Below are 27326 nucleotides of genomic sequence, written 5' to 3'. Positions count from 1 at the left end.
ATTTGCAGAAATGTTGTATGTCTTTCATATTTCAGTTTTGTGTTTAAATGTTGAATATTCCTCAATTACTGTGCTTCATGGAAGCACCATGCTGATTTCCTGGGGTCAGGTAGGTTTTCAGGATAGAGAAACTACACACTAGACAGAGATTGGGTAAGAAGTGGAGCTTAATATGGGCCCTGCAGCTGAATTTTATCCCTGATGCCCCACAGCAGGTTACCCTGGCCATGCCACTAGTACAATAATCTTACATGGCTTAGTTCCTTCTATTAAGATGTAATGAGATGACTAGAAATGGCCCATTCAGTGTAAAATGAATAATCACATCCTGAGCTAGTTGCCATGTTCATCAATTAGAGTAAATTACATGAAAACATGTTTAATGTAATTCTGTAAAGGTGGTGCCTAAGAGGTTAAATGGAGGTCTTCATTACTGTCCAGTTTTGGCTAATGGATAACTTGAATAGTAATATTCTGATTATGTCAGGATAACCACAATAACAATTCACTTAATGTGTATGGGAGTGTGTACCTGGGTATGCTGGTCAAGTAGGTGGCAACATTGAGGAAGTCTTCCTCTGGCACTTCGCTGAAGCCTGAGTACTCTGGGAAGATAATGATGGGGGCGCCATCTTTCCCTCGCCCTCCTGCAAACACACACACACATAACATTTACTATTCTTTCTTCTTGCAGAAACTCACCCTTGGGTCTTACACTGTCTGACAATATCACATTTACTGTTATATCAGTAATGTCTGCAGGTGCCCAGTAGCTACATTTTTGTTTTCATTTCTTGTCTTGTACCCTTTGTTACTGGAGCAGGTATTTGGTATGACAGAGAACTTCCGATCACCCAGACAGACTGACCGGACCTAGCGCCACCAAGGGCAGTGTAAGTGCCCCTGGAAGGGAGCAGTGATAAGAACTAGGCTGGCCCAGCTTGGTCCTAGGACTGTTTCACTACCCAGCCAGCTCCTGGCTGATGTCTTGTCACAGGAAAGTGGAATGAATGAAATAGAATTCAGACTGGCCAAACACCAGGGAGATCAGAGAATGTAGTGCCTATATCTTTGCAGAGATCTGGCTCCATCATGACATTCTGGATCAGGCTGTTGCGCAGTCCAACAGGTGGATTGTGTTTAATTCCAACAGAGCACAGGACTCCCGCGGACAAGGGGAGGTGCTCTTGGTGCTCAGGAGTAGTCAAGTTGATGGATAACGTTTCCCTGATGTTGTTTTTTTTTTGTTAAGATGCCGACCATATTACCTGCCCTGAGAATTCACCAGTGTTTTTATTGCTGCTGTATACATTCCTCCCATGTAATTTCAAAAAAGAGAAGGGTTTTTCTGCACACTGCGAGAGAGGGGCGTAATATGAAGGGGGGGCTTAACTTATTGCAGGGGATGTAAAAGTTGTCCAAATTACAGAGAACCACAAGAGATGCCAAAACAAGATGTCGGAATGATTGTGTAGAGTACAGTAGAAATATTTCCTGAGATAACTATTTAGCTGACAATCTATAAAAACTTAACCTACTTCACTTTGCATTGTCATTAAAGTGTGAAATATTTTTATGTTCTCAAGGGAAAAAAAATCATAGTAAGTAAGAAATTAATATTTTAATTGAATCGTTCTTATTGTATAGCTTATATAGAAAAGGCTGCTGATTATTTAAAAAAAAAAAAAAGGAAAAATAAAACCATGACACAGATGGGTTTGCCTTTTTGAGGACATATACAGCAAATGGCACTGATTGTAAATTAATGATATTCTTTTTTGTATCCTTTATCTTTGAACACAGGTATATTTTCAAGGTAGCAATCTGAATCACTCTATGGGCACCTCCATCCCAGGGGCCCAAGTGGAATCTCACTGCCTGCGCTGTCTTTATTTATGCCCCTGCCCCTGGCTCACATTCTTTTTAAGTCGTGGGTCACTGTATCATGGCTGGATTGATGCTATCATAAGATGGTCTCTAGTTAAAAATTAGGTTTATAATGTGCCTTTGAGTGATATTGTACAGAGCGCCCTGTAGCCTCCAACTAACAACACAAGATGTTAGCTGGGGCAAATAACCTAAAATGTTAACCATCTCTCTATTATGCCATCTCCTCTTAATTATACCACCTGCAGGTAAAGGCGTGTGTATGCCTGGTCTGAAGTATGCTTGAAGTGTTCACATTCTCACTGCATATTCTTTGTTTATAAATACCTCTTTATGTGTGGGAAAACATGTACGCATGGTGTTTGTGCATCATCATTTATGCATCTGGCCTCGACTCTATGTGGTGAAATGACAGCCAGCAGCATTTCGATAAAAAAAAAAAAAAAAAAAAAGCCTTGCTTGATTTAAATTGATCAATCATGAACTCATCACATCTCACAGCTGGTAACCTGTGCACAAGAGGACCAAAACTACTGACTTAAGTCTGCTTCCCTTTGTTTAATGGTTTAATGAAACCACTGCTGCACATAAATAGAGTAAAAATATGTTAAAAAAAAATATATTAATTTTAATTTTGTGATAAAATATCATCTGCAAAAATCTGTTTTTAATCAAAGATTTTTTCGATCTGTTAATTATTAGTTGTACTCTTTTTTTCTTTATGCAAATACTGCATTTTACATGATCATTCAACACCATCTCTTTTTCTTCAAAGTTAATTTTTACTTAAAAATTTTTTTTCTTTATAATAGCTAATTGAAAATAGCTTTGAACAGATGGAAGAAAAGAAGAATGTTATAAACAGATGAAAGACTGAATGGCTTTGTAGGGTTGTGCACCTTTAAGAAAGACAGGGGTGAAACTTGTAGTTCTGCAGGCTGCAAACGGATTCTTCTGCCAGAAAATGCACTAAAGGAATGCTCTTCTGTTTTTGTTGTTGTTTTTGTTGTGTTCCTGTGCAGCATAAATAGACTACAACTGCATGTTGTTGCGCAGTCCTGTGTTTTACAATAACAATAAATGACCCTTGAACCTTCAGTATCAGCCTCTCCCATGAGTAATATGTCCCCCTTGTGATATGTCTTGATACTTAATTTTATACACATTTACAACAAATTCAGTTTAATTCTATGGCATTGTTCCAAACTAGAATTCTAAATAAAACTCTACTGGGTTTGAACATTTGTACAGATTGTCCTGCCAGTGGGACAGGATGTAGTTACATTTATGTCTAAAAAGTCAGAGAATATCTGTGAAGTTTACTTTGCATGAATATAATGTTTCACCTTTAATGTTTTGATTTTCAATTTAAAGGGGGAAAAAACTCTTCACTTCTTCCAAAACATGATTGATTCCAGGATGAAGGAACAAATGTAAGATGTTGAACTTAAATAACCTAATCATGGTAAATGTTGGAAAACCTTCAAGACACAGATGTTCCCATCTTACTCTTCTGCTTCTACAAAACAGCCACAAGATGGCAATCTTGAGCTGAAAATCTTCCCGCACCTCACCTAAAACACTGTTAGAGATGGAGAGAACACTAGTGATGATGTGTTTAATTTGTGAAGAAATTCTTACCCAAAACTCCGTTTTTGGTCTGACACAGACACACACATCTCTCTGTCACCTACAGTCTCACCAATCATCTCTCAACCTCACACATTTAATTAACTAGCTGAAAAGTGAAAGTCGGTGGTTGTTGGACCCATCCACCACCCCTCCCACCTGCACTACTGGGACTTTTGCCCGCTTAACTTATGTTGTTGTCAGACTGCGTTTCACCCTGATGCTGCCGGGGGGCGTTACAGAATGACAGCAACCACCCATGTATTCATCGGTGTCTGACGCCGTGTCACTGACCAAGTACTGGTATTCGACTACTTCGAAATGAGACTGGGTTGTAGCATCACTACCTTTACCATAAAATGCAAATTCAACCATTTGATTGAGCATGACTTTAGACAATATATATATATATATATATATATATATATATGTAGAGAGAGAGAGAGAGAGAGAGAGATATCACTATACATATATAATGGATAACATGAAATGTATTATTTACAACTAGGAATCATCAGAAGTTTTTGTGTGTTTGTTTGTTTTGTTTTGTAGCAAATAGTAAATTTTATTGACATTAACCATTAGCTTAGCTTCACTACCTTTATCATAAAATGACAAATCATTAGACTTTTGTTTTTTGTATCAAGTTACAGAAATATTTTCCGTTAGACCTCTGGAACTACAACGTGGACAAAACATGCCTTCCTCTGAAAATCCCACCACACAAAGCCCTCATGTCTAAAATGACTTTTTCTGTTACTTTCTTCCTGTGGAAGGTAAACTGAAAAGGCACTAGTTAAAGACACAGCGACATCTAGTGGAGTTTTTTTAGCATAGCATACCTAAACCAAATGGTAGAGGGGAGGGAAAAGGGAAAGGGAAATTTCGGTTTATTTCAACCCGTCTCCTATCATCCTAAATTTGTTTCAAGTGACTAGTGACATAAAAATAATAGTTAGCATGTTAGCCGTTAGCCTAGATACAGCTGGGGCGCATAGTAGCGTCAGACCTGTTAAAACGTAAGTGAACGGGCATACCTTCAAGTGCAAAGTTAGTCCACTAAACAAGCTTTTTCTCCACAAAGACCACCTCATATCGTTAGGATAAATGTCAGAGAACATATAGGAAACGACATGTAAACGTGTTGTCTTACCTTACCGGTGTGCTGCCATGTTTGTTTACCATTTAGCTCTGCTTTCCAAAGCGCGGCCAAAATATCGCAAGAACAAGCCGCGATCTCATACCGTGCCTGAAATCTCGCGAGAACAAGCAGCAACAGCTGGAAGGCAGAACCAGACAGTAGCCTGAAAAGTTCATTCATTTATTTTATGAAAGATTTATAGAATAATGGCTGACTTTTTGCCAGACTTCGACTTTGTGGAGGAGGAATTTGATTTTGCAGAGTTTGATGGCCGCCCTTATTTATCTGAGCCAGAATACACTGACAAAGAGCTTTGTGAAATTGAAGAATGGAGGAGGAGAGAGAGAGAGAGGCGCAACAAGTAGAGGACAAGAAAGGAGGAATGGCTGCTGCAAGGCTGCGTAGCTCTGGAGATTGGTGGTGTACCTGTGAATGCTGTGCCCCAGTGCCCACAGAAGAGGAATGCCTCTATTGCAAGGAATGGGACCGGTTGCAGCCTTATTTTCAAGGTCTGGATGTGACCAAGGACAAGACACCTCCACCTGGAGTAACGTTAGTATCCAGCTGGGCTTTATCTAGAGTATCGCGAGATTTCAGGCACAGTATGAGATCGCTGCTTGTTCTCGCAATATTTCGGCCGCTCTTTGGAAAGCAGAGCTAGATGGTATACAAACATGGCACCACACCGGTAAGGTAAGACAACACGTTTACATGTCGTTTTCTATATGTTCTCTGACATTTATCCTAACGATATGAGGTGGTCTTTGTGGAGAAAAAGCTTGTTTAGTGGACTAACTTTGCACTTGAAGTATGCCCGTTCACTTACGTTTTAACAGGTCTGATGCTACTATGCGCCCCGGTTGTATCTAGGCTAACGGCTAACATGCTAACTATTATTTTTATGTCACTAGTCACATGAAACAAATTTAGGACGATAGGAGATGGGTTGAAATAAACCAAAATTTCCCTTTAATCAGGTTGAGTTAGGTTCAACACATTTTTCATTACGGCATAGTGACTCAAAATGTGCTCTACCAAACACTTTAACAGAATGTTAAAGGGGAAATGCTTGAAGCAGTATTAAAAGTGATATTTCTATGTAACTGATTGACACTCTGGGTGGCACGGTGGTATAGTGGTTAGCACTGTTGCATGTTCTCCCTGTGTCAGTGTGGGTTTTCTCCTAGTACTCCGGCTTCCTCCCACAGTCCAAAGACATGCAGGTTGGGGGTAGGTTAACTGGTGACTCTAAATTGGCTGTAGGAGTGAATGTGAGCGTGAATGGTTGTCTGTCTCTATATGTTAGCCCTACAATAGTCTGGCGACCTGTCCAGGGTGTACCCTGCCTCTCGCCCAGTGTCAGCTGGGATAGGCTCCAGCCCTAGAGGATAAGTAGAAGATAAGATAAGGAGTAGAGTATAAGTAGTTAGAGGATAAGAGGATAAGTACAGTAGTGAGAGGATAAGTAGTTGCGAAAATGGACGGATGGATGGATGGATGGATGGATGACACTCTGCACTTTTACAGAAGTATTTAACCAACAGTTTATTTTGTATATGAAAGCTTTTACATAGGCTGTGGAGTCTGGCTTTCATTTTTCAACACTGTAATGAGCTTTGTGTTTTGCAAAGAGGAACAGATAAGCGAGAGCTACCATGGCTGAACAGATAAAGAAAAGAGCACCACATGCAGACGTTCAAAATTCATACATAGAAAACAACAGAAATCCAAGAAAGTAGACATCGCATTGCTAGGTATACTATGTGACTTGTGAGAGGAAGATTCATTTGAGTACTGTCAGGTTTAAGTTCACATGTGACAAAATTGTATATAAAGAAAAAGACCAAAATATCCAACCAAAATAGCAACCCACATCCTACTGAGAAGGCACACACACTCACAAACAACACATGCATGTGGTGAAAGCAATAAACCAGGCCTGTGTTAAACTTATGTAACTGTGAATGCAAGGACTGCTGAGAGAGGGACTTTTGAAAACAATTGTTATTTTGGCTGTTGACAGAGGCCTGAGAGAAGGAATGAGAAGCATCCCCAGAGAACCACACAGGCTGCTGGGCTGCAGTGCTCTGTCTAAACTTTTAAAAAATAAAATGATGTGACTTTACTCCAGCTGGATTACAGTAATAAGCTAAGCTTCCCAAAGCAAAAAAACAACAACACATCTCTGATGAAAATGGAAGTTGAACTTTTAAGTTTATATAATTCTTTAATACCACACACAGTATTATTGCATGCTTTCTCAGACAAAAATACATGTAGACTCCTCTAGATTTCCTCCTCTATTGTACCTCAACAACTGCACGGCCAATCAAACAGTCAACTAAAGAGCTTTCTGTGTTTTTTTGTCTTTTCTCTGTAAAAGAATTTGAGTATGATCCTCTGTGATGAATATAAACTCAAGCAACTGTTTTATACATAAAGTCCTTCCTTCTGTGACATGTGCTGATGATAAAAAATTAAAATGTAAACATTCAGTTCCACTAAGCTTGAAGGGAGAAGGGGAAGTGATAGTGCAAGTGGTACTATGAATAAGAGGACATCGAGGGTAATCTTAAATACCATTAGAGGTGGAGAAAGCTTGTTGAAATGGAGGTGGAGGAGAGACTGGGGAAATATAGAGTGTTGCAATAACACAGCACATACTGGGAGATAATAAAGTTTCTGGCACCTTAACGTAAACGCAAAGGAAGAGCAGAGGCTGGTGTAACATTACAGTATAGGGAGGATAGAGTCTTATAATATAAGGTACCATACAGTACAAAGGAAGTGTCATCTGTTGTAAAAACAGTAGCCCACTGGTGGAACAGTGTAATGACATACAGCAGATACCAAAAGAAAGGGACTCAATTGTAAAATATCCTATGGAGACTGATGTGTGCGGTTAGGTATACATCTCTATGTACTGCAGATTGCATGTGGCTGGTGTGTGGTTTAAGGGAATCTCCACCAATTTTATACATAAAGGTCATACAGTCAAAGGCATTTGGTCTTTTCAGCCTGTGAACAGTCTGATGTGCTGTGTCTCTGGATGAGATTTGTCAAGTCTGAGAGAATAGTGAAGGATTGTGATGATATCATCAGAGTTATCTCTGCCTGGGCTCTCACACCACATAACTACATCCAAAATCTCTCCCACTTCATACTTGCCCCTGCCAAGTCTGTTTCAGCTGGCTGGACACTGCCACATGACATTAATTCCTCCCATCAGCTTAACTGTCACTTCCCACACATGGATAACACCAAAACCACAACAAGATAGTCTTTTCAACTTTCCTTTCTTGGCACAATTTAGATCCTCCGTTAAACACACACCAGTAAAGCTGTCCTCTGGGAGTGTGTGTATGTAGTTGCTAAAACTGCTACAGATTCTCAATGACGCTGGCAGATAGGGAGTCTGAAATCCTGTTCAAGGTATGTGTAGTGCTTTATACTGTAAAACCCCAAACCATCCATGACACAAAATTTTAATGTTAAGTCTACACAATTGCTCCGGATTGTCAAAATGACATAAAAACTCTATGTTCACTTGACACAAAAACTCATCCCTTGTGAGCTTGAATTATTTATTTTCTGTTAAGTCAACAATTTTTGAGTTTTGAGTTAATTTGACTAAAATTTATACAGCCAATTTTGCACAATTAGTTGACAGCCAACAAACAACACTATCATTGTGCACTTGTGGTGTGTTGGGGCTAAATGGGTGGTTTTTCCCAGCATGCTGTGAGACAATGGCTACGGTTACATGATAGCTTCTCATTCGGAATGAAATAAATCTGAATGAAATCATTCAGAATTAAAGTCTTTCCAGGTAGCCTTTATTCAGGTCTGCGCAAGGTTTGGGGCAGGGAAGGTTTCTGATTGGATAGGGGGCGGGGTGGATGTTATGTGTTTACATTTACCGGAAGAAAACACTGTATAGTCCTCGCTCTGGATAACAAGATGCTTGACGATGCCCTTCTTAGTGTGTTTTTCGGGTTTGTTTTGCTTATATTCTTGAAGCAGCAGTACGACAACAACCTTGTTCTGCTAATGCTTTGTCTGTTGAGGAGGAGAAGAGAGGTAGAAGGTCGAAGAAGGGAGATAGAAGACCGTGCTGTGGCGAATGGAAACCGGTGAGTGCAACAAGTCCAACTGCTCTATCTCAGCCTGTTGCTATGCAGCCTGTTGCTATGCACGCTATATACGTCATCGCGCCAGAAGGGCAAGGAAACGAGCATGCGCAGAAAGACCGGAATGAACTTAAAGAAGAATGAGTGTATACATGCACACAAATTTCTTTCATTCGGAATGACAAACGGAATAAACCACCCCCTTTAATCGGATTTAATTTTCAATCGGAATGACCGTTTTTCAATCGGAATGACCGTTTACATGACCACTTTTAATCTGAATGGCCTTTCATTCCGATTAAAAGTGGAATTAAACTGTGCATGTAAACGTACTGATTGTGTTTAAAGCCATAAGCTGAAGAAATGTGTTCTGAATCACTCTCATTAGCCATTACACAGTGATTAATGTTTACGTATTTCACAATGGCTCTAATGGGTTACAGTTAATGTTGTGACTGTAAAGACATTTTGCACCCTGTGTTAAGTGGTATGCACAGTTAGTGACTTCCTGCCTGTGTATATGTTAGTGTGTCTAATATAAAGTTGTGCTAAGGTGAAATGAAGAGCACTTCCTGGTTTAGAATTCATCTGTTTGCCTTATTCAAGCAATAAAAGAAGTTTCTCTGTGACGTAGATGTCCAGAGAAGTAGCATTTGAGCTGTGCTATAGGATATGACCATAGTATGAAACAAATAAGTATTTGTTCTATTTGAAGGCCACCCCAAGAAAATCTGATATTTCTTCTATTACTTCAGTTTTCTTTGCTTTTAGGATAGTTTGCAAATGTTTCCCTACAGTGTGTTTTCCCTTTTTTTATCATTATTTATTAGTATTATTATTTATTTTTTGCCTCGCATATATTCAACTTATTTTTTGCCATTAGTTATTTCTGTTTGTGTCTTTTGAGACAAACCTCCTGTGTTCCTTTTAATCCTTTTAAAAAGTTGTGTTGCTGTCTCTACGCTGTGTGTGTGTGTGTGCGTGTGTCCGTGATGTGTGTGTGTGTGTGTGTGTGTGTGTGTACATATATTTTTTTTGTACATATATTTTTTTATATTCATACAGGTAAATTTCACATGTTATGTCTTTTACATTTTAAGTTTTTAGTGATACTTTGTATATACTTTTTGTATTTATATTAATATACCTTTTATACTTTTTTTTAGATAAACAACATTGCACAATACAAACAAATGATTGTGGTTCTTTTAGTATTTTATTTTAGCTTTTTTGCTTCGTTTGTTGTATGTTTAAGTGTTTCCTGTTTGTGTTTGATTGTGAATGTAGCTGCCATAGGAAATAATATCCTGTTAGGATCAGTAAAGTATGTATCATATCTTTGGTTTGCTGTGCACAAAGTATTGCACAACACTTTGGGGTAAGCCTCTGTGTGTGTATGATTTAAGGGAAACGTGGTTATAGAAAAGTGGATAAAGGCTGGTCTTTTGACAGTCAGTCTGTTTTATTAATCATATCCTTCTTTGTAGTTGTGTGGGCATAGTTAATTATTTTATATGTAGTTTTATAACTAGGTTCGTGAACAAAGACCACGTCTCGAACACATTCCATTTCTGCCCAATAGTATTTAAGCACACCTGATGCATTCTCTTTCCCTTCGACACATTTCTCACATCCCACCCACCCAATCCCATCTTGCCTCTTACATCATGTTCTCTGCTCCTTTCTGCATACAGGAGCCAGGAGCCAGCAACCCGGAAACCCAACCTTCATCCCTCAACCCTCAGTCTTCCATCCCTTCATCCTTCAACCCTCATACCTTCATTCCTCTCTCTACATCCCTTGATCCTTACCCTGCTACCCTTCATCCCTCAACCCTTCATCCCTCATCCCTTCATCCTTTCGACCCTTAACCCTTCATCCCTCATCCACTCGACCCTCAACCCTTCATCCCACATCCCTCACCACTTCATCCCTCATCTATTTGACCCTCAACCCTTCATCCCTCATCCCTTCATCCTTCATCCCTCAACCCTTCATCCCTCATTCCTTCATCCCTCATCAATTCAACTCTCAACCCTTCATCCCTCATCCCTTCATCCCTCATCTATTCAACCCTCAACCCCTCATCTCTTCATCCTTCATCCCTCAACCCTCCATCTCTCATTCCTTCTTCCCTCATCAATTCAACTCTCAACCCTTCATCCCTCATCTATTCGACCCTCAACCCCTCATCCCTTCATCCTTCATCCCTTCATCCTTCATCCCTCAACCCTTCATCCCTCATTCCTTCATCCCTCATCCATTCAACCCTCGACCCTCATCCCTTCATCCCCCATCCACATCCTTTCTTTCCTAATCTCTCGATCCTCACCCCTCCACGCTTTCCTCAGAACCCAAAATCCATCATATGCAATAAATCATTCAAAATCTTTATCTTATTGGTGTGGTCTTTGTTAGTAAACTTCCTGGTTCACAGAGGTAGGATGGCATTTAAGGATCACAGTATTGTCACTATTTAAAATCTAAGTGCCTGCTTTGGCATTTCAATATTCATTTTATTACAGTAATATGGCCATCCAGTTGTACTGCAGAAATGTTTGTACAATTGCACTGGAAGCCAAGTCTTTGCCTAATCTGTGAGTTGACCTTTGTAGAAGCTAGTCTTGGGTGGATCCAGGTTAAGGTGTGGCTCAGCACACATAACCATATTTAGCAGAAAGCCTAACATGGAGACAGGTGTTTAAATGACATGGGCATTTACCAAATAGTGAGGTTGTGCTGGGAGATATGCTGCTGATTGCAAAGTAGGAACCAGTGTTTTTTAAGCTACACCCACATGGGGGGCTAGAAAATGTTTGACCATATGTTTTGAATCTGTCTCTTGAGTTTCCCAACTCAGTGGAAGTTCAATGCTACACTGCTGGAAGGCTCCTTTAAATCTCATTGTTTTCATTCTTGGCAGTTTAAAAAAAAAAAAGAAAAGAAAAAAATATTTTTTATAGCCTCATTCATTCAAATGTGGTTTTGTTGTCTGGTTCAAGGAGACTTTGTTCACCACAACAAGAAAAGATCAGTATGTCTTCAAAAATAGAGTGAAGAAACAAGGCTGCAGATTATCACTGAAAGTAATCTAGAACAAGTTAAAGTTATTTCTGTGGAAAATAATAAAATCTGATTTCAACATATTTTTAAAAATGTATCCTTAACAAGTACTAGTAAATTACTGCATTTTTTTTTTTAGATTTGATGTACCACACAATACAGAGCTTTTGACCTGAAACTCAACTTCATTTTACAGCCAATTTGCATGTAAAATGTTTTGCAGCAGTAAGTTATTGTCTTGACAACGGTTTGACTACCAGTATTAATGTTTCCAAGCTCTCCATTTAAATACTCCTCACAACCTCCAGGTGTGGACAGCAGAGCAGTGGGACCATGAAGTCTTGTTACATACCTGAGAGCAAGGCAAACTGGCGATGAAGCTGCTCTATGATGTCCACAGCCAGCAGGGGCCTGATATCCTGCTGCATGATCTCATCTGTAAGAAGAAACACACTGATTAGACAAAGCCAGATAAACAGTAAAACATCCACTGATTCCTGAGAGTTAGTGAAGGCACTCTAAAGTAACTGGGGCACAAATGAATCCAAATAATAAAAAAAAACAGAAAGAAAATACTGTCAGGGAGAAAGAGAAGACAAACAGAAAAACAATGAGATTAGTTATAGAGCCCCTTTGCCTCTGCCTCTTCAAGGCAGAAATTGCACACTGTTATTCCGCTTCGCCATTCTGTACAATAGGTACAATCACAGAATGGGTAGGGACAGAGTTGTTTCACCTTTAAGCCAGCATCGGGGGTAGTAACAGCGCCAAAACAACTTCTGTATAAAAGGGACAGCCAGCAGGGCGGGATCATGGGTGGATATTTTGACGACATGTTATTCGTGAGACCCACTGCCGGGAGATTTAAAAAGTAGCTGATAGCAGTTAGCAGCTAACTCAAATAGGAAGTACAGCCGCAGAGAATCTCTGCAAATCAGGAAAACAATCCTCACGGTGCGGACACACCAAACCGACATCAAAGAACTAGCAGCAACAAAAGCCAACTGTTCCGTCGTCTATGTCGCCTCACGTCGTTCTGTGTCAGTTGCATTTGAACATACTACACGGACTACATGCGATGGCCAAGTGGCACGTACCTTCTGCGCCTGCGTGAGAGAGAAAGTACATCCTGACAGCCGAGGGGTTTCCTATCTGTGCAGCCAAGCACTGAAGCACCTCCACGGACTATTACATCCAGACGGTCCCAGTGTTTCCTCCACAGGCTCCACTTCACTCAGCTGCCTAATAAACCCGCTGCTTCTTCCCACTTTAACCTGAATAACAAACCAGGGCTCGGTGCTCCGGTTGGATCCAAACAGAGAGCCGGGGCTAGCTCAGAGACTAGTGGAGGCTAACTGGGCTAACTAAGCTGTCAGATGTTCACCGATGGCCCGACTTTGGTCGACGGCCGACCGTCGGCTTGGTGTGTCAGGGCCTTTACCCTCCGAGCAGAGGACAAGATCAGCTGCCATATAACAAGGAACAGTAAATGATTGTTATTGCTTTGTTATGCTATTGTTATCACTTAGAGACTGACGCTGTTGTGTAACATGTGATGCCTTTCATGTCAATTCTGCTTCTGTGATGCTGTCTAAAATCGCAGACTGGTCCTGGGTTCTGTGTAAAAATGCGAAGGGACTTCGTAGTGGCCCTAAAGCGCAATCTCTGTGTAAAAAGGATAAGTGTTTTGTGCATGTTTTCCTGATTCGGTTTGTCCTTAAAAGTGAACCTCCTGTCATTACAATATATCTCTGGCTTCTACTGTTCTGCAGCTATTTTTCTTGATTTCATTGTTGGGTTTTGGAGACACTTGGAGGAATGGACCTCACCACTGTATCTGGGTATTGTCAAAATTCTACTGATTGGTCTAGAATGGTTCTTACATGACACTGTGACAGTGTGAGGTGCTGAAGCATGGACCTTGATAAGCCATTTATCTCATACTAATGTTTGTGTTCACATGAACCTAAAAAGGTTTCTCATGAATTTAATATACAGCCCACCTAAAAAGTGAATCTCTCTGAATTTTTTGTCAAGTTTTCAAGGTCAAGAATGAACTTTCTCACCTCAGTTTCTCATCATCATATATGACATAAGAACATATAGAGGTGGCAGTATATCAGAGACTAGAGACTTGGGTTGGGAACCGGAGGGTCACCCGCTCAAGTCCATAATAAGAATGGGGCGTGGAATGGTAGCTGGAGAGGTGCCACCTCTCCTCCTGGGCACCACTGAGGGGCTCTTGAGCAAGACACTAAACCCCCAATATTTGAGGCACATGGGCAAACCATTCACTCTAAGAGCTCTTCATTTAATGCATGTATAGGTCCTGTTTGTGCATGTGTGTGTATTTCGGGCCTGTCTCTCTCTCTCTCTCTCTCTCTCTCTGTCTCTGTCTCTCAACACCAATATATATATGTGTATATATATATATATATATATATGTATATATATACACACACACACACAGAATAGGCTTGGTAACAATATAAAAAAATGCAATTTGTTGATCAGAAATGTATGTTTTGGGTAAAGGTGGAGCTCATTTTAAATACTTTTGGGTAGTTTATTGTACAATTATACGTCATCATTTTTCAGCTGATTACATTTTGTATTATCAAGTTTTAAAAGTAACAGACAAATATATGTAGACGAGTCAAAATGACAGTGTTTCCCTCTGAGATGTAGTCGAGTAAAAGTATAATGTAGTAGTAAGTATAAAGTACAAGCACCTAAACATTCTCTAAAGTTTAATGATAGTGGTTATAAAGTAATCTGTTTCAACTCAACGCTAATTACGAACAACTATTAATATTTTGACATTACAATTCATAACTAATCTGCAAAATAAAATTAAAAATAAACAGCTTTTATGGGTAATTAAGAGGTCAGAGTGCATAAAAAGCATCAAAATAGAGCTTGTTCATAAAAAAAAATTCCCGGGATAGGATCCCCCAGACCCCCCCCCCCCCTACAGAGGTGTGAACTAAGCCCTGATGTCCTCAAATCCTAGAAATGCCCCTGGTGCTAATACCAGTCTAGGATGCTGGTCAGAGTGATAAACTGATCAGTATAGCAATCCTCTCCCCTCCCCTCTGCATGAACAGAAAAATTAAAGAAATAGTCAAGGAAGCATGACTCAAAATGTTATATGTATACTTTTCTGTTTTGTGTTTCTGGGCTTTAGTCACATTATTTCAGAGCTGAAATGCTTTGTTTTAGTATATAGGAGACTAAAACAAAGCACTTTCAGACATGGCTTTATGTGATTGTGTGTATCTGTGCATTGCACTCTACCCTGCTGTGGTTTAATGATCATAATGGTTTCCCTGCAGCCTGAAAGTGGAAAGGCAGTGTATGGTGAACAAAACTTTCTCTGTCCCTGAGAATAAAGACATGCATTAACACTGACTGTACTTTATTGCTCTAAAACATGCTTGGCTAGGTTGTGTGCCAGTGGGGGTGGGGACAGACTGAAGGAGAGCACAATGGCTGGTAGTGAGCCTGGCTTTTAATGGAGGCAATATCAGTGTACCTCTGTTCTTAGTATCCAAGTCTGCTGACCTGCCAAGGATATCAGATATGGAGATTCCATTACAGTGTGTTCCACAAAGAAATGTTTGGTAGAATTTTGCTGATATATTTAATGAAGATCCCACACACCAAAAGATAAACGATAAGACAAATAAAGTATATACATGTATATATATATATATATATATATATATATATATATATATACATGTATATTTCTTTTGAGCATCTTAAATTAAAATGAAAGATGTAAAATTCAACATTCAAAATGTTCAAAAGCCCTAATTTATTTCATAGAACATGATGTGAAATTGGCCCATGCTTGACCTTGGAAATTTGGTCTCTTTGACCAAAAAGGCCTAACTCAAGGTCCTCTTACTAGCTTTTTTCACAGCTTTAAACTGCTTCCCCAGAGGATAGAGTTCATTTAACAGCTCTGGGAAAAGCTAGAACATGGACCTTGCCAAATCTTCTTAGGCTTATGTGGACACAGATAATGAAATCAATAACATACAGTTGTGCCTTCTGTTGCACAGAACTAAAACTGCTAGAAACCTAGCAAGAGAACACATGGCTCAACACCGGAAACTACAGCTGTCTAAATTGTCTAGATTGCCTAATTCTGTAAAATTGCTTTTTCTGTTGTTGTTTTTTTTTACTTTGAATTTATGCCATCCAAGAATTTTCTAAAAGACAATGTATTGACTCATACAACAGTAATCTCTCCCAATCGTCAATCACTGTATGTCCCACTAGAAGAATGAGGTGATGTATTTATCCACAGATAATCTGCCCTTTGCCTGGATTATCTTATTTTCTTCTCATTTTGCTGTGGTCAGGCACAGGACACAGGTGACATTATGACTTTATGAAAAGGTAGCAAGGGACCAGGTGCCAGACTGTAAGCAGCACACATCCAAGAGGAAGCTACAAAAATCACTTACACAGAGCTGAAAAAAGTAGAATTACCACTTCAAGGTTGTATGCCTGCATGAGCCTGTTAAGTTGCAGTAACACTTTATATTCATGTTTGTCAAAACATGGATGCTTCAAACACATCTTCCCCTCAGCAGCACTGAAAATCTATGCAATCAGCGTAGTTTCAAGATGGACACCCAAGATGAGTGTGGCCAGAAAAATGTTTTTGCATTACATTATAATGTAATAGTGAAGCTGACCTTTGGCCTTTTGGATATAAAATGTCATCACTTCATCATTTTATCCTATTAGACATTTGTGTAAAATTTTGTCATAATTAGAATATGAATTTCTGAGTTATGGTCAAAAACATGTTTTGTGAGGTTGTGAGGTAGAGACCTTGACCTTTGACCAACAAAGTCTGATCAGTTCATCAAGTCCAAGTGGATGTTTGTGCCAAATTTAAAGAAATTTCCTCAAGGTGTTCTTTAGATAAAGCATTCACAAGAATGGCATGGACAAATCGAAAACACAATGCCTCTGTCCACAGTTATCTCTGCCCCAGAGGCATAAAAAATGCCAATATAGAGAAGGCAAAGGCAGGCAACCAAAGCATGGGCTGACTTTGACTTTCACTAGTGAAACTCTTCACAAACTGTAGCTGAAAATTCCTGCAAATATACCTTAAATTTAGCTCATATGTATAGCGTATAGGTCTAAGTTTAGCTAAAAAGAAAAAAATAGGACACAAAATATTTTGATCAATATTTTTACAGTGTACCTTCATAAATCAAATCATAAAGTATGATTTTTTTTTTTACCTGTACCATTTAAAATTCTAAACTGTGTCTACATAAAATCAAACTGTAAATGGTTTGGGTGGAAATAAATAGTGGAAATAGAACAGGAAAATTTGAACAATTCAATTAGCACTTTTCCTCAGATTGTCAGTTCCCTCCTGTCAAGTGTGCAGGGTGTCGGCTTCAGGAAAATCATTACGTAAAAATAAAACCTGTAACATCAGTGAAGTCAAGCTTTATCCTGCACTACACAACAAAATTGGTCAACACTGATGAAGGTAATTGAGAAGGACATTGCTGGATGAAGATTGAACCCAAAATGATGTGCTGTACACCTCTATGTTTTTAGCCTTTGTTAATATTTCAGCAGATCTGCATAATGGAACAACCTGCTCTATTTGCAGTTCCCAGTTCCCTTGGATGCTGTTCATGCTTGTTCAAAGGGCATCATCTGTTCATTTCCAAATAATGTATTAATACCCGTTTACATTCCTAGTCCCAAACACAGTGGTTTGGTCAATTTTTCAAAGTTCTATAAAATTATAACTGGAACTAGTCTTTACCCCTCCAACAATGAAACCAAGACACAGCTGCAAAAGATGAGAACCCAGTTGAAAATTGCAAACCCAAGTATGGAGCTTCATTTTTCCAGACCGAAATTAGCTCCCGGGCTACAATCTGGCATATTTACGTGTACGGCTGTACATGTTCGTTAATATGCATTGTCCTGATTTTCTATACAAATTAAATAAATAAATACATTTTTAAGGATGACGCAAATGGGGAAAACATGCACAAAACACTGCACAGAACAAAAGGTATGAGACAGGGAAGAGGATCTAGGAAATATTCTCCAGCAGAACAGGAACGTACAGAATAGCAGGGTTATGCAACCAGAGCCAGGCAGCCAGGGAGGATGTCCTGTATTGTTAGAATATCAAAGTAGAAGGAGTGGTGCAGACAGACTTGATGTATGATCACTTCAAGGCTGGACAGAAACACTCAATAAGCAGATGTCATGTTGCATTAGTGAACACACTAATGGGGCCAGTGGGATTCTTGATTTGGGAGATTAATTTAGAGCCTGGCTTTGAGGAAGTAGCATGTGGTTTCTGTAAATGTTTTGGACAACTACAATTAGCTAGTTAACTGTCATTTGTTTCTATGTTGGGCAGCTACTCCTGTTCAGTCTAACCACAAGTATGGTCCCATGAGCAAAGCTGGAAACCCTGAAAAGCGTCTTGAAAGGAAGGGACATTCCTCTGTTTGACGAAGGGAGTTCCTACTTAGCAGACGGCATGAGAATACTTTAAAATGAATGACTGTTTCAGAATTATAAGGTTTATTATAGGTGCTGGAACAGAACATAAGTTTCTATACTCTATGAGTTTGGACAGACATTACCACTGTGTAAATATTTAGGCTAACTAGGCTGTCTCTGCACAGGGTAACATCTGATCGATTTTTCCCTACATTCCAACAGCTCAGAGACAAAAACCACAATTTCTATGCCTGAGTTCGTGACAACTCACACACAGACCTCACACATAGATACCTTTATATATACCTTTCATGTATCTTGAGTTTAGCCTCTTACTCTTACTTTGCTCTACAATTTCACAGAGTCCATAATGTGTTAGATTAAATCTTACCGGCTGTGTTCACATGTTACAAATAATCAGTTTATTTATATTCATATATTAAGTACCTGCAGTCATCACAAAGCAGCAGGGACAATACAATTGTCTCCAGCAGTAACTACATTATAAACTATTGTGGTAAAACCATAATCATAACAATCTAAGCACGAGCCATGAGTTACAGTTACAGTTTATTGCTAAGCAACACAAAATGTATTGAAAGGTATGCAAAATGATAGATAGATAGATAGATAGATAGATAGATAGATAGATAGATAGATAGATAGATAGATGAGGTGTAGCAACCTCACACACAGAGGTTCAGTTATGTTTGTTTCACAGTTTGTTCAACAGTGCAATATTGGTAGGCACAAGTGATCTGTAAGCCTGGCTGGTTTGGAGGGATGGCACCATCTGCCAGCTCATATACACTAACTAGGAGATGTGATACCTCTCTAATAATCCCCTGCCCCTGGTAAGAACACAACATACATATAGTACAGTAAGACTGTCTGAGCTGTAACAAACATGGCTGACTGCCAAAGTGTCAGGTGTCTAAACTCCATGGTTGTATGGCAACACACTGATGGTGCCATCACTACCTACATACACACACACACACACACACAACATATGAACCTTAATTGTCACCTACATCCATCAGCTCTAAATTTAAACAGATTAAGCAGCATGCTCTTACACACCGTCACTGCTGCTGCTAGTGGTTCACAGACAGATGGAGCTCAGCATTTGGGAATGAACCTAATCAAACCACAGTATTCTGCCAGAGACTTAAACCATCCTGGATTAAATAAACTGACACAATGGCAATTTCATCTCAGCCCTGTTGCTTACATTAAACTGTGTTAGTTATGTTACTTACATAGTTGATTTTTGCTCTTACACATTTTAATGTCACTTCAAATGAAGCTATACAATATGAAATGAATTGCAATTATGTGTCTATTTTCTATTCTCCTCTTTAATGGGTCACAGTCCAAGTCATGCAATAACATTAACTCAATACTAGCTTTCTCCTGACCCTCCTGCATCTAGTACAAGTGTAAAAGGGCACAGAAGACAAATCCCTAAAACCACAATGGGCTTTTAAAGTGATCAGCTGAGGAACCAAGAGCCCACACAAGAGAGACTATCCCTGTTTGTATTTCTCATGCCATAACTGTAGCCTAAGCTTACGAATCTACTCTTGTTTTCTAAGAAATCAAGATCAAATTAAGTCTAGTATTTGATGTCTGTTATAAATATGAGCAGGACACATTGTGATAGGCTTACCTGAGTTTCAACTTCCTGTTTTCATGCAAGGAAAGGTCATGACATCAGTGACAGCATTTGAATTTTGCATTGGAGCCAGACTTTGGTGTCAGTTCTATTGAAGTTAATGGGGCGGGCACAGCAAATCACACTATAACCCACCATATCTGTGCTGTTTCACCTTTGACTGAAAGATCCTTCCACCAAATTAAAAAACAAAAATGCATATTTGCTTTCCATCGTTCCATCTATTTTCATCCACTTATCCGGAGCCAGGTTGTGGGGGCAGCAGGCCAAGCAAAGCACCCCAGAAGTCCCTCTCACCAGCAAAACTTTCCAGCTCCTCCTGGCAGACCCCAAGGCATTCCCAGACCAGACAAGATATGTACACTGGAGGCGCCCAGGAGGCATCCTGATCAGATGCCCAAATCACCTGAGCTGATGATTTTTGACACAAAGGAGTAGCGGCTCTACTCCGAGCTCCCTCCGGATGTCTGAGCTCCTTACCCTATCTCTAAGACTGAGCCCAGCAAATCCAATGAGAAAACTCATTTGGGATGCTTGTATCCACCATCTCATTCTTATGGTCACTACCCAGAGCTTATGACCGTAGGTGAGGGTTGGGACGTAGATGGACCAGTAAATCGAAAGCTTTGCCTTCCAGCTCAGCTCTCTCTTCACCATGACAGTGCGGCGCAGCACCCACATCACTGCAGGAGCCCGCCCAACCCCCGATCCATCCCATGCTCCATTCTACCCTCACACAAGACCCAGAGATACTTGAAATTGAGCCTAAAATATGCTTGGGGTTTTGTGTAGCTTCAACATCCTGGTTTCATGATTCAGATATTATGAACCATTATTTGAATTTAAATTGGTGAATTGTTTTGAATTTTTAAGCACAGGTGTGGGCAAAATATCAACAGCACTGGAGGACACTTTCATGCTGCTCATCAGCTCAGTGAGGTCTTGCAGGGTAATGGGTGAAAAAGAGTCTAAAATTGATCGCTAAATAGGATAAATGGAGAAATGAGTAAAAGAGGGAGTGATGCTAGACCAGACATTATTAATCTTATCTACAAATAATGACAGAAAATTACTGCAGTCCTAGGGTGTCTGAGGGAGTGTTCGCTAGACACTCACTTCTATTTAAATTGAGGGATGAAACCCATCCATCACACAGCCACTGGATCAATGGCTCCCTTAACAGATTCTACAAAACCTGGGACCCATTAATAAACTATATGAATAATCTACTTGACCTGGAACAATGAACTTATACCTCTACAAGTAGTCTGTCCTATACTTTAACACACTGTGATGTACATGTTTTTTTTGTTTGTTTCTTTTCTGTTCTGTTTCTGTGACCTGACTGTTTCTCGTTCTTTTGCCTCCATTTCTCTCTAAATTTCTGTATATATATTTGTACTTTGAATTTTTAGCTTATGTTAATGTCCTGTCTGATAAATGAAAAAAGAAAATCTCCACGTCTTTTCTGAACACATCTTAAAGACATCAGTGGTCTAGGTATAAACACTGTCATCTTTGGAAATTCCTCAAACGCTATTTGCATTTTCATGAACACTGTGTTTGCTGGAATGCTAGCATGAAGCCTATTTACCTACACTTCTGTCTTGATGACTAAATTTATTACAGAAACATCAATGTTTAAAAATTACCCAAAAATATTAGAGGTTAGCATAGAAACAACAAAGCCACCCACTAGAGTTGCCACCCGTCCCGTTTTTCCCAGAATTGTTCTCTTTTTTCATCAGCTGTCCCGGGGAAAAAAAAATCTCTCCCGGGACACAATTTGTCCCGTTTTTTGGGGAAAATGCAGCAGCAGCAGGCCAAGGAGTCCGGCCAGAATCAGCGCAACAGGCCCCGGACGACGCATAGTGCGTCCAAATTCACACCTGTTCTTCTCTATGGTTTTTCATAGCAAGAAGCCACGAATATCACGTGAAACAGCGGAAATGTAGCTTTCCGAATGTTTTCACAGCGAAAAAAATGCTAAAGTTACACTAAAATGATGTATAACAGAGCTTTCATACAGCTTTGCACACACATCACTCTTGGATGGATTGCTCGCGAATGCAGCATCGCACAGAAATGCCACGCATATCACATCAAAGCGCAGGAGCAGAGCTTTCCAGTGATACCACACATCATTGTGCTGTCATCCCATCACGCTATAAATCCAGATTAATTGTCTACCAAATAAAATCCTGACGAATTTCTTTACAATCCATTATACAGATCTTATCAGTCACTTCATATAGTGAGGAATATTGTATCTTACCATGTCTTAGGCTTGCGTGTGTTTCTCCCTGTCTATCCACATTTGTAGTCCAGCTTTCAAGATGCAAATATCTCCATATTGTCCAGTTGACATTCAATCAAACTTTGTATGACAAGACAAGCGCACTTCACCTTTGCGCACCCAGACAACTGCAGCCTAATTATGCATGCTGACAGGGCCGTAGTCACCATATACATTGATTTGTTTTTTTCATTGATATAAAAATTAATATAAAATACAGGCACATAGAAGGACATGAAATGATGCCAAATCTGGTTTCCTATGTCCGAATTTCATGTTCATCTTGGTAATAACGGGCGAGCCCTCCGCCTCAAACATTTGGTCGAGTGTCCCTTTTTTTCCACAAATCCAAGGTGGCAACCCTACCACCCACCCCCACAACATTCCAGACACTGATCCTAAAGCTGAGGACCAGAAATGCTACTTTACTTGATGTAACTGAAACACAGTGAAAATAGTGTGAGATCATTGTTTAACCTGTATTATCATTTCTTTCAGTTTGAACAAACCATCACAGAAAGATAATTTTAAAGCACAAGTAGATCCAAAACCACATTGGGCACATGCTGTGTGATGACTAAACTAAGACTCCATCATCAGCTGTTTAAAAGTAAATTCTTTGTCAGCTAAATCACCTAACCAGCAGACTGCAACGGAAAAGACTGGTGAAATGGAAAAAAAAAGACACTGGGCAGACAGAGAGAGGCATGGCTGGCAACACATGAATGTTTGTGTTCCTCCCGTATGCTGTGGTGTCTAGTCACAGCCAATGAGAACATGACATTGTGTATACATTATACAGTACATGAACATTTACATACGCAGATAACTTTTCAGTTGGTTTTGAGAGAATGTGACAGAAAGAGATACTAAATGAACAAACGAATGAGTGTGAAGTCAGACCAAGCAAACAGAGACCAAACTGTACATGTCAATGCAAGTTTTACAGTGTGTGTGTGTGTGTGTGTGTGTGTGTGTAAACATTACCTATAACATGTTTGACACTCTTCATCTTAACGGCTTCCTGGTTTAAATACATGCTCAGGCATAAATGTAAATTCTTCCAGAGAAAGCAGTAATCCCATTAAATGACAGTAATCTCCTGTTATCCGAAAGCAGTAAGGACAAAACAACATCCAGCAGCAACTTTGGTCGGTCAACAGCAGCTGCTTCTTCATCGGCATCAGCATTGTCATCATCAGATCAGGCTGTTCCAGACATCCAGACCAGAAATTCTCAACTTTTCTCTTTCTTTTCTCAGGTTTCACTCACACAAACACACACACACAGCCGGAGCGAAGCCCTGAACTGTGTGTGTGTTACATGTGTCTGTGGTCACTTTTTCCAGCTTCAGCTGCAGTGAAACGGCTCGACTCAAAGCAGCAAACAGCCTCAGAAGTGAAAGAGGGAGGTACACAGACTCTGTGGTGTGTGTGAAAAAGAAACAGACAGAGGGAGAGGGAAAGAGAGAGACAGAAATACAGAATGAAGCTGAGCTGTAGTGTGTGTGTGTGTGTGTGTGTGTGAGAGAGAGAGAGAGAGAGAGAGAGAGAGAGAGAAAGAGAGAGAGAGAGAGAGAGAGGGTGTGAGCACTTGTGCATGGGTTCAGTCATGTGTGTTTCATTTTTCCTGGCTGGATGTATATGTGCTGTTTCGTCTGGTCAACTTCAGTGTTTTTATGAGGTCCACGTTCGACTGCCAAATGTGAACAGCCTGTGGAAGTGACCTTTAAACACCAGATGATGGACTGAAGTAAATGTTTTGAGTCTCTAAGCTAACATGAAGCTAGCAGTTCAAATGGCTCTAAACTACTGTCAACGAGGGTGGAGACTCAAAAGAAACTTTTTCATAGTATTTGGAGAACATGGAGCTCTGTGACACACATAAGTAAAATATAACAACATCTGCTATGCAGTTAATGTGTTCCCATAATTTAGTTCTACCCTCCTTATACCCTGCGTCCTCACTTGAGGGCATGACATTTTGGGTTTCCTGCACCTTGTACTTCATTCTGCTTACCTTAGACCTGCTGTCCTCATTCATGGACACTTATATACACCATCGAGTGGTAGTGAAAAACCCTTAAAAAAAAAAAAAAAAAAGATGGCAGCCATCTGTGCCAAGTCAGTCAACTGTTGATCCAGATACAAAGTGGACAAGGTTAAAAAAAAAACAAAAAAAAAACTGATCAAATTTTATGGTTGGATTTATTTATTTTTTTATGCTCACTAACATTTGTTGCATATTTGCAGTTTTACTTTTGCACAGCTACCTTCAGGCATTGAAATGAACACTTTCGAAAAGTTTCATATTTAAGCAGTGATCCCTACCCCATAGAGTTATAAAACATTGAACAAATGTAGGATTATTTGTAATTTTGTTTTTGCACAACAATACAGAGTCCTGTACATGTCCATTTTGAAAACCCACACCCGCCCATACCCATAAAGCTCAGTACTAGACCCAACCAGTTACCTGTCAGTATGCCTAAGTCAAAGCCGCAACCCAACCCTCACCCATGAGTGAGCACATACAGGCTACAGTCACTCACATTAAACTGGATTCTCTGTTCTTGAATTACAAATCTAGCAGAGAAAAAGACTCTTTCACCGGCTGTGCTCGATGCCGGGATGGGGAAAACATTTTGCGCAATCACCGCCAGGTTAGGAAACATTTTAACATGCTCCTTCCACCACCATAAAACCTCAAAAGGATCCTCAATGGGTGTCTTGAACTCAATATAAGCTGCCAACCCATCCTCAAGCTGCAAAGTTCCATCACTGGAGTCCTCCACGTTGGTTACGAATGTGACAACAGGATTGACTTGTGACTTGTTTTTGACTTGTGTCATTGATTCACAATATTAGTCATGTAAACTATTCAAAAGACTAATATGGCATGAATTTCACTATACTAATCCCAATAATGTTTATATGTTCATTTCTTTGGGTGTGTTTGTGTATATACTATACACTATACATGAGCTTATTGTTTACATAAAATACTGGAGGAAACACATGTGCTGTCACCTCCCTGCTCTGTTCTTTCCACTGTTGTACTATTCTCACTGCATGTGAATGAACAATACACAGTGATGGAATTATATGTAAACACACAACCATTACACATGTGCGCACACACACACACACACACACACACACACACACAAACATGGCTGGGAATAGTGTCATGTTTATGCTCTTATAGAAAGTAGTTCTCAAAACAAATGTGACAGCTTGATAGGCATTGTATTGAAACAATGTGAGTGTGTTTACCAGTGTGTCCGTGTGCATGTGCAGTCTTGTAAGTATGTCAGTATCTACAGTCCATGTGTCTCCATGTTTGTGTCCTGGAGAGGTCTTTATGTTTTTATTTGTGTGTGTGTGTGTGTGTGTGTGTGTGTGTGTGTGTGTGCGCACGCGCACGCGTGTGTATGTTCATTATTCTCTCCCATTGTACACAAGTATTCAAAAACAAGAACTTTGAGCGAAGGAAGAGGAAAGCATGACTTCATACAATAAGATCTGATTCTTTCATCTGACACACACTCTCTGCTGATACAACCACATGAAACTCTATGGTTTATCTATGGACATCAAATTCCCACAACAGCACACCATCATTACTTTTTCCCCAAAGGTTGTTACTTTGTGTTGGTCCATGACCCTCTCTGTTAAAAATGAGGTTCCTATACTGCTACTTTCCTTTTATTTATTCATTTATTTATTTTTGCATTTTGCAAAGTATGTTTTGAAGGAAACTTAGCATCTGTCTGAATTACTGGATGTTCACTGGCAATATTTGCTTTTTGCAATCAAGAGACCAAGATTCACATCCTGCTTCCCACATTGCATTAGGTTTAGGCAACTGAAACACTTGGTAAAGGTAAGTAGGGGTTAGGGGTCAGAGTTTTATTAGTTAAATTACAAATGCACTGCATGCATAAATTGGTTTAGATGAAAAAATATAGTGAGTCTTGCATAAGGAATGGGTCATATGCAACAGTTGCAAATTCAAATTAACTGCTTCATCTATTCCTTCCTGAACTACACCCAAAAATAATATTAAAATAACATGGAAATAAATATATATTTTCAGTCCATATTGATGATACTTCCATCATTTCCCATTGTCATTTTAAATGATCAATGAACACAAAAACAAGAAAAGAAGGGCCCATGTGGGGAAAGATGAAAGCAAGTGCCCCAAAACAGTATATGTCTATGTTCATATTAACAAAGTCCTCTGGTGGCTATAGTTACTATGACAAGAGTAAAAGAAAAAGTCAGGGGACCTTGTGCAAAACACTGATTTAAATAATACATAAATCTATCCTCAAAATCTTTATACAGTACCCGCAGTCATACTCAACTTTTGGCCCACGGGCCAATTGGAGCACCAGTTGTCCGGCCAACCATTTCCTAATTCACAATGAAAATGAATTCATTCACACTGGTGTAGGGAAAACAGCCTTCTAAACTCCTCCAGAACCTAGATTGTAAGTAAATGGACAGAATGAGATGGGCAACTCTGTCAAATGTTTATGACTCTGCCCCCGGCCTCATCTCATTCTTAAGTCACTCTTTCACCGTCATCCTGGCGTCAAGAGTGGTAAAGGTGTCAATTGGAAACCCTCTAGATCCCAAGTTTCAGATTAACATCCTGGGAAAATCCAGCGTTTGACAACGCAGCCAAATTAACTGCCAGACCCGGGTTCATTAACTATGCTTTGAAGTTCACCACATCCTCTCCCCTTTTTGTCACATCTATGGGTGCCACCCCAGCTCTCACCCTGGTGAAGATGAGATTAGAAGAACAGATGTGGGGGTCGTACATTCAGTATGCATTCCTGAGCAGAGACTAAGTTTCCCCTGTAACCAACCTGTAATGTCTCTTGAAAGTAAAACTATACATTTTATCTATGTTCTAAAATTGTAACTGTGCATAATCCTTGTTTGTTAGTTGAAAGATTTTTCTCCCACTCTTGTA

At 39.7% G+C, this 27326-nt stretch overlaps 1 protein-coding gene across 2 annotated transcripts in view; it reads right to left on the bottom strand.

Moving 5' to 3' along the window:
• Positions 1–27326, bottom strand: part of mcf2l2 (MCF.2 cell line derived transforming sequence-like 2) — a 267264-nt gene that overhangs the window by 178356 nt on the left and 61582 nt on the right. For both annotated transcript variants that reach the window (XM_078169084.1, XM_033622399.2), the window contains exons 2-3: positions 12203–12286; positions 533–647 (exon numbers count right to left, since the gene is read on the bottom strand). In XM_078169084.1, coding sequence (XP_078025210.1) covers positions 533–647; positions 12203–12286 — 199 coding nt within the window. The remainder of the gene's footprint in view (positions 1–532; positions 648–12202; positions 12287–27326) is intronic.

Source organism: Epinephelus lanceolatus, chromosome 6, assembly GCF_041903045.1.
Source record: "Epinephelus lanceolatus isolate andai-2023 chromosome 6, ASM4190304v1, whole genome shotgun sequence".
Classification (NCBI taxonomy): Eukaryota; Metazoa; Chordata; class Actinopteri; order Perciformes; family Serranidae; genus Epinephelus; species Epinephelus lanceolatus.
The sequence above is the reverse complement of the archived record's forward strand: the minus strand, read 5'-3'. Positions and strand labels throughout refer to the sequence as shown.